The sequence below is a fragment of the Populus trichocarpa genome, chromosome 14 (assembly GCF_000002775.5).
Source record: "Populus trichocarpa isolate Nisqually-1 chromosome 14, P.trichocarpa_v4.1, whole genome shotgun sequence".
NCBI lineage: Eukaryota > Viridiplantae > Streptophyta > Magnoliopsida > Malpighiales > Salicaceae > Populus > Populus trichocarpa.
This window is the reverse complement of record NC_037298.2, coordinates 9,999,257-10,008,302: the sequence shown is the minus strand read 5'-3', so window position 1 is coordinate 10,008,302 and position 9,046 is coordinate 9,999,257. Positions and strand designations below refer to the sequence as shown.

The window sequence follows — 9,046 nt, the reverse complement described above, 5'->3', positions numbered from 1 at the left end:
TTTATCTCATAACTCGAACTACAAGTTTAATGAATTAATCCAGTTGATTAGAATTATTTTTAATTTTTTTTAATCAAATATTTTTAATTTTAATTGAAATTTAGTTTATATAATTTATTTTAATTTATTTTTTATTTCATCTCATAATCTGAATTATAAATTTAATGGATTAACTCATATTAAGTTAGATTATTTTTTAGTTATTTTTATTAATTTTTTATTTTATTTTTATTTTTCAATATTAAATTTATTAAAAATTAAACTTCACAATTTATTTTAATATATTTTTTATAAAATTAGTTTCATAACCGAGTATGCAAATTAATAAATTAACCCAAATCAATTTAATATATTAACATCTTAATATTTATATTAAAAAAATTCATTCATTCTGAATGCTGGTTTTTACTTATATTTAAGTTGTATTTAGAACCATCATATTAGCCAAATAACATTGAATCAATCTCTACATCATTTAAAAAATATCTACTAAAAAACAATAGCAATGTCCAGATTTAATATAGTCTTTACTATAGCTAGTTCGGTGGGGTAAATCCCACATGCATCATCATTCCTATATTATATAGCTAATGCATTAACTATGCTAATTTACAGATGAGCAGCAAACAAATTGTGCCCAGTATGGTCTTCCCCTGACTTTCCTCTTCTCTCTCTTAATATCTGCAGGATACCTTGCTGGAGAACTCCATGCTTTCTCTTCCACCATGGCAGGCTCACCTACAGGTTCTTGAGGAGCCAGAATGGAGCTCACTGTTTTAGGCAAAGCACCGTTATCTTTAGCTGCGAAACCATCCTTTTCAACTGGGATTTCCTTGGCATTTAGTGCCTTGGATTTGGTTTCCATACTTGCCTCGCCTAAAAGGCTCTTTAAAGGAGTATGTTGTGGGCTCCTCAGAGAAGGGTGTTGTTCCCCGGTGCTCCAGTTTGTGACCTTGGCAATAATCTCTTCGTTCTTTTTTCTCCCCTGCGACTCACTCAAAACATTGGTAATGGAAGGAAACCAACCAGCTTGTACAGAAGCAGCTTTTGGCTGTTGTGGGTTCCCTGTTGTCTGGATTTCAGATGCAGCAGCTTTCTGGTTAACCACATCTCTAGGTTCAACCAATGTCATGAAAGATGGGGGATCAAAAATATCTGATTTATCAGCATGTTCTGTCTCAGAAGCAGCTATCGGCTTCTTCAAGGTGGCTTTCTCTGCTTCTGATAATGCTTGGGAACCATTTGATGGCAAAGGCTCAGCATCAAGAATAGCTGGTATATCCGATTGGGTAGAAAGCACTGGATTAGAAACAACAAAATGGATTGAATTAATGGAAACGTGACAAACCTTGTTCTGTAAAGGTATCAAAATAAAATAGTAGGCGTCATGGAAAGGATGGTTTGCAAACGAGCTGACAACAAATGTTATAGATGCTCTACGGATTAGGGAGCTAATCCTAATCAAGAATAAGCAATGAAATGACAAGAATTTGGGTTGAGTAAAGTTTTTTTTAGAACAATGTAGCAATTGCAACAAGTGTGTTTTTGAGAATCGTTTAAAACACCAATTGAAGTTCAATAATCTAAGGTGATTTATACAACACTTTGTATTATGCAAGTGCAAGATATGATGGGGCTTTGGGTCCCAATTAGCCTCTACATGTCACACCTAAAAAAAAAATATTGACATCAAAAGTAGTAGTAAATCCGGAATTAAATTTTCATTGCAAACGTACCTGAAACGGAACCCCAGTGACCTTCCAAACTATCAGTTTGGCTAATTGAATCAACTGAAAAGTCAGTAGCAGATGCAACAACCTGTTGTGTAACTAAGTTATTATCACCTTCATCAGGCAAAGACTCAGGTGTGTTCCCAGATGCAACTCCAAGAAAATCTTTGGCCTGATTATCTGCAACAGGGGAAGAATTTTGAAGGGAAGATGAAGGTTCTGAACGAGAAACTAGAGGCTCTCTCACCATCTTGTCTTCAGAAGACTTCCATAATACCTCAGCATCTCCACCACTATATGATTCAGCAGCTGCACTAACTTCACCAGCACGCTCAACTAGTTGATTGGCCATACCATTGCTTTCAGGTTCCTTTCTGCTTTCCTGAGGATCCAAAACTCCACCTATATCAGTGTGTTCATGTTGTGGCAACTTGCCCTCACACACATTAATATCATTCTCTGAGATAAAACAGGATTCGACATTGACAGCAGATTCAGGTGTTGTTTTTGGCCCCCTCGAGGGATTTTCCTCCCCCAATCCAGATACAGAATCACCTTCAGTTACAATTTCAGACGCATTGCATCTTTCTATTTTACCCTCTTCAAGACCAGCAGCTTTGACATCTCCAAGTACGCTGTTCCTTTGATCAGCTTGTTCAGAGGGAATACTAGCAAGTTGTGGCAACCTTCCCTCACACACATTAATATCATTCTCTGAGGTAAAACAGGATTCGACATTGACAGCAGATTCAGGTGTTGATTTTGGCTCCCTCAAGAGATTTTCCTCCCCCAATCCAGATACAGAATCACCTTCAGTTACAATTTCAGACGCATTGCATCTTTCTATTTTACCCTCTTCAAGACCAGCAGCTTTGACATCTCCAAGTACGCTGTTCCTTTGATCAGCTTGTTCAGAGGGAATACTAGCAAGTTGTGGCAACCTTCCCTCACACACATTAATATCATTCTCTGAGGTAAAACAGGATTCGACATTGACAGCAGATTCAGGTGTTGATTTTGGCTCCCTCAAGAGATTTTCCTCCCCCAATCCAGATACAGAATCACCTTCAGTTACAATTTCAGACGCATTGCATCTTTCTATTTTACCCTCTTCAAGACCAGCAGCTTTGACATCTCCAAGTACGCTGTTCCTTTGATCAGCTTGCTCAGAGGAAATACTAGCATGTTTAGAAGTTGGTATCCTGTTTTCTGCAAAACTCTCCTTTGTATTTCTTTTGTTTTTGTCATTTTCACCTACTTCAGAACTTTCAATTTTATCTTTTTCATCATTACCAGTATCATCCATGCCAATTAAGTTTGTCTGCCTAACCTCAGCATCCATTGGCACAACCACAGTGTTAGTATCAGATGTGGCTTTTGTAGCATGCTCTATAGAACTCGTCAGAGATGAAGTTTCACAATGATCACGAGGTACATCTTCTTCAGGAGAGTGAACAGAAATGCTCTTCTCCAAGTCACCCGTCACAACATCTGTTACACCAACTTCTGATCTCTGGGGCATATCAGCTTCTGCTTCATCAGGCAATTCAACAATATGCTGGCTGGTCCCATCTTTTGGTTCAAGGTTATCATTCAAAACATGCATATTGGATGCAGAGACTTCGGTGTCCTCAGTCAATGGCCTTGAGTTAAAACCCTGAGGATTGTTCTTAAGGTCAGAATCCTTAACATTGTTAGATACTTCAAACGAATCCATGTTCATAAGTTGGGGCAATTTCCCTCCTTCAAGGTCTTTAAAACCTTTAACCATGTTCTCAGCATCAGCAACTAAAGTTAAGTCATTGGGAACTATCAGCACATGCATATTTCCATTTCCTTCTCCCTTATTATCATAACTCACAGCTGAATTTACATAAACAGCAGAGTCGATTTCTTGAGTATCCCCCTCGATCTGAGCAGTGGAAATAGAAGAATGCGCAGGTTCAGCCAAATTAACTTCAGGGGAGAGATCATTTAAAGACATTCCAGAGGCTAAATCATCAGTATAGCCTCCTTCCTTCAATTGAAGGACTTCTGCAGCAGGCACAGGCTGTGAAGTTACATCCTCCATCTTCTGTGACTCAGATGCATCCTCTGCATTGTCATCCGTTGAAACCACTACATCCAGTAGCTGTCCATCTAATTTAGTTTCTTCATTTCCTTTTGCATCAGTCTCTGGCAAATCCTCGACAGTGCCACTCTTCTTATTCTCTTGTGATGCATCTGTTTGTGTTTCAAGTTTGATGGGGATTGAATCCCATGCAGAACTTCCGTTATCATGGCTATGCTCAAAGTCAGATTCTTCACCTCTACAATCTGTTAAAGATCTGGTCATGGAGGCAATGGTAGCATTCGAGCCATGATCCAGGGACTCTTGAGCACTTCCAGACAGATTAATTACTGGAACTTCAGTACTTTGCATTTGGATGTGGTCAGCTGAATTGCTTGGAGGTGGGCTGATAACTGCATTGTTCCATAAAGTAACAATCAAACCAACATGCTTACTGGATATAAAATGTAACAATCTTAAATCCACAAAATCTATCCCCTCATTCTCTGGGAGGGGAGTAGTGTGAGTCTATTGTTAAGTGACTGCAGGATCTGAATCAACGCACATGGAATTACTTGCGCACATCTGCTCAGAATCTCATTATTTTTCTTCAGAAAAGGGGCAGAAAAAAATGGACACTTACTAAGAAGACTAATTTATAAAACATTTTCACGAGAACAAAATATTACTAAAATTTACACAGCTTGAATACATAGAAGAAATTAAAAAAGAAAATTGCAGCGCCAAGTATAACTTCATCAACCAAAAAACACGTGCAGCATGTATAATAGAGTGGAATTAAAGGCATCTCTACGAAAATTAATATGTGCGCTTGTTTGTATAAAAGAAAAGAAAAGAAAATAAGATTAAATTACCCCAGAGAGTTTTTACATGCCTAAAATGACATTCAAGGCTATAAATATTCCAGGAATAAAATGCACGATTCAAAAAGAAATATTCCGCATAGCAAACCAGATGTAATCCAAATATATAGAATCCAACTGTGACTTCTCACTAAAAGGTCTCCTGGGTGACACATGACCGTTCCAAAAAGCTAGAGATGGAGCATGTCAAACAAGATCCATCAAACAGCCCAGAGATCATATCAAAAGTTCGTGAGTCTTAAAAGCGTTTTGTCACAATTAAACCTTCTTGAGTACCCTGCCTATCAATCCGGTATCTCAACTAAAGCTTTTATCTTGTGTACTAGCAAAAGATTCTACTTACCATCGTACATCACATTCCATGATGCCTAGTGGCCTATTTTACCCACCCTACCCATCACTTAAAATGACTCCATCATGGCCAAGAATGCAATCACAGTGATGAAATGCAGCCTATTCACAAGAGAGAGTCACAGTGAATTAAAATAAAACTTCCGACCAGTATTGAATATTGCAGCTACCCAAGAACGCATTAATCATATTATAAACTTAGATGCAGACAAAACAGCACAAATCAATTGATTATCAGGTCCCGTTAAAAGCTGACCAGTAATTGAACCATCCTCGGATGATTGAGCAGTGGCTTTATTGATTTCCAGGTTAATTTCTGGTTCTTTAACATCCCTTGTATGCTCTCCAGTCACCGGACTAGATCCGCTTTCAGGAAATTCGGCAATAGCATCCGTAAAAACATCATCTTCTGATCTATTCGATCTGCTCCCTACCCCACCACAACCCTTCTCGTTAATACCTCTCTCCAAACCTTTTGGACCTTGCACAGCCAAATTAACAAATATTGGTCAGGAAAAAAAATGAAGCGTTTCTCTCAATCAGAGACCAAGTACAAATATTTATTTCAGCTTATCCTTAAGCAGTCCAAGGCTCCCTTAAAAAAACAAAATCTAGCATCCAAAACAGTAAATTTATTCTCTTTCCACATTTTATAAGCGATAAAAAAACATAATTCCATAACAAGAGTTCTCACTAGGGGTTTTAGGATCTTCATCAGAACCATGGTCATCGTCAGAAAGGGCCGAGAGTGGAGTCTCCTCAGAGTCAACAAACTTGTATCCTTCAAGAGTTCCACAGATCTTCTTGTGTGCACGCCTGTGTCTTGCACTTGGATGTGGGTTTGGAAAGGGCCACCCACATTTGTGACAGACATAAACTCCATGGCTCTCATGCCCTGCGAAATTCAAGAAAAAACCAAGATAATTTCATACACACAGAATACATTAAGAAAGTGAATTTTCACAGAATGTGAATAAAAAACACAGCCCGTAAATCTTTTTCCTTCGAAGAAACTAAAAAAAAAAGACACCAAAAAGAAAAGAAAAAAAGATTTCGAACAAACATATTCTATATATCAGTACCAAAAAAGAAAACCATTAGTTGAAAAAGAAGAAGAAGAAGAAGCAAGAGGGTGGAGTTAAGAAACAAACCTGGTGTGTGTGTAGGGTTCTTTCTGGGATCTTGGCTATCCATTTTCCAAGAGCTGGAGAAAGAGAGAGTGTAACTCTGCGTTGACTGGAAAGAGAAAGAAAAACAAAAGACTGAACTGAGCAAAAGCAAAGATTTTAATTAACAGTGAAGAAATGTGTGTCTTTTTTGGGCTTGGAAATGGAGGGCAAAAAAAAAATAGTCTAGGGTCTACCATGCAGTACGGAACACAGTGACAGACCGTGACGAAATGATTAACGGCACATGCCCCCGCCATCCTATCCTCTGTCATATGGGGTTGGGCACCGTGGGCCTTTTTGTAAATGTCAAGGGTAATATTTCTCATGAAAATGCAACTAATGTTCCATCGCTGATTTTATTAATTAAATCTTATCTATGAACTATTTTAGACCTAGAAGTTAGAAGCATGTAATTTAGTATACAGAAGGAATTTTTTTTCTCCCGATAAGTTTGTTTTCTAAGTTATCATGGACTTTATTTTCCAATAAGTTTGTTTGTTTACAATGATTTTCGATTTTTTTAATACCTAATTAAAATAAAACTAACTTATTAAACGTGATAATTGTTTATTTTTTATATATAAAATAAACGTTATCGTTGCCTTCTCTTAATTTTTCATTCTAATTTAGATTTTTATTTTATTTTATACTTTTTAAAAAAATATTCTTTTTAATTTGTATTTCAATTAATATCCCTACTCTGTTATTTTATATTTTACTATTTAGCTTTTTTAATAGAAGCTTTTATTAAAATAATTTATGTTTTTTAATAAATAAATATATTTATTTTTAGATGATGTTTTTAATGTGTGTAGTCTTGCATAAGTTTTTTCATTTATTTTGTTCAGTCAATTTCATGTTAAATCAATTTTTATTATCGTTTGATTGAATAAAAAATAACATTGCTAAATAAATTTAACAAACACAATTGACTTAATTTTTCATGTTATAAAATTAAGTATTTTGATTTATATTTGTCTCTTAATATTTTTTATTTTATTTTTAGTTACTGCTGATGATTTTTTTCATTTATTTTCACAAGTATTTTTCAGTTTATTAAAAAATTTTATGTAAAAAAACTAGAATATCTATTTTTTTAAAAAAAATACATGACCAGTGACAAAGTACATGCCAAATAACAAGTTATAAACTACCCGGTGCATTTTTTTTAATGCATTTTTTGTATATAAAAAAGTTTGTAATCACAAATCAAAATGCTTATATGTATATCTAATTAATTAAATATTTAATAAATAAATAATTAAGATTAAGAATACAAACAATGTATTTAGTTACCTTTAACAAACATATTTCTTATAATATTTTTTTATTGATGAAGAAATCACCTATGCCACTAAAAATATATAAAAAAAAGTCATAAATTAATATTTAGTGACAGAACCGGAAGAAAAACACTAATTAAAAAACAATGAAAAAAGTCAACATATGTAAAACTTGACCAACCATTTTATTTTATTAATATTTTATATTTATAAAAGAATAAATTGTACTACAAGGAGGCAGTTTATTGTTTTAATTGTACCTAGAAAATAAAAATATTTAAAATATCATGGAATGAAAGTTAATGCTTTTTATAAGACCAATTAAAACATTGCTTACCGCCACCGTACTTTCTCCGCATGATTCAGTTTTTATTTTTTAATTAAAATTAATGTGACGACAGGTACAATGATCTTTTCTTGACTTGGTTTTCACTACTACTGTACAGTTGAAAAGTCAGTTACACCAACATTTTATCCAAACGCAGTTACGCCTGTAACTCCTTGCTTGAGGACTCCATTTACCTGCCCTGATTTGATTTGGATTGCTTGTTTATAAATGGCGTGGGCCACCCAACGACACAACGACAAGTGGCTTTTGGCAACAATCATGACAGAGATTGGAATCTTAGATCGACGGACGAGATCACGGCGATGAACCAAGTCAAGATTACTATTGGTGGGGGTGGGATCGCCTGTGCCGTCTCTTGCTCTGCTGGAGGGTAGGTGGTGGGGATGTCGTTAGGCCAGATCTTGTTCTTTTCTGGAGGGTTTTTTTAGTGGATCTAGATCACCAGTCCAATCAATCACACTGTAACACTTTTAAAAATATGATTCTATTGGTTCTAAACAATAACAAATAAATACCAGTAAAAAATAACCACAATTAAAAAAAAATTCAAAATAAAGAGACAAATCTAAATTTTGATTTACCTAACATGAATTTTAAAAAAATAAAAAAAAATAGAAAAGAAAATAATTTCACCGCCGACCAACCGCCGCAAATTTCATTATATGTATCACAAATCATTTTATTTGTTTTTGCATTTCAAAAACGTTTTTTTTTTAAATATCTTTTTTTATTTCAAATTAATATTTTTTTAATGTTTTTAGACTATTTATGTGATTTAACTATGAAAAAATATAATAAATCATTATAACCCTGATTAATTTCATAATAACAAATAAATCTCCAGAAAATATTATTTACTCCAAACAAAAATCATTTAATTTTTTAATAAATAAAAAAATATCATTACACAATAGCAATTCACAATTCAATAAATATCGTCCTAAGTCAAAACACCAATGGGGTTTATTTAATTTTTTTCAATTGATTTACTTTCATGTTTTTTTTATCAGGTACAAATTAATCGAACTAATTTAATACATGGTAAAAAAAAACAGTAACTTAAAATTTCAATGTCGTGTGATGGTTGATTTGGGTATTTTTTAAAAGTTGTGTTTGGATGTATTGCAAGCCAAGGATTGAAGAAGAAGATTAGGTGATAACAACTGGGAGGTAAATTCAGAAACAATTTCATACTCGCCATGATTGCACAAGGGGAGTTGACGTGTCAAG

At 34.6% G+C, this 9,046-nt stretch overlaps 1 protein-coding gene across 5 annotated transcripts; it reads right to left on the bottom strand.

Moving 5' to 3' along the window:
- Positions 1–454: 454 nt before the first annotated feature.
- Positions 455–6,336, bottom strand: LOC18105314 (uncharacterized). 5 transcript variants are annotated; one of them, XM_052446991.1, is made up of 6 exons: positions 6,167–6,336; positions 5,710–5,910; positions 5,272–5,496; positions 2,484–4,193; positions 1,737–2,228; positions 455–1,299 (listed from the first exon to the last, which is right to left on the bottom strand). In XM_052446991.1, exons 1-6 carry the CDS (start codon positions 6,207–6,209, stop codon positions 605–607), a joined length of 3,366 nt encoding a protein of 1,121 aa, XP_052302951.1. In that variant the 5' UTR covers positions 6,210–6,336; the 3' UTR covers positions 455–604. The 5 variants fall into 5 exon arrangements, with proteins under 5 accessions (XP_052302951.1, XP_052302952.1, XP_024440950.2 ...); XM_052446992.1 differs by having other exon boundaries at positions 2,739–4,193; XM_024585182.2 differs by having other exon boundaries at positions 1,737–4,193.
- Positions 6,337–9,046: the final 2,710 nt, after the last annotated feature.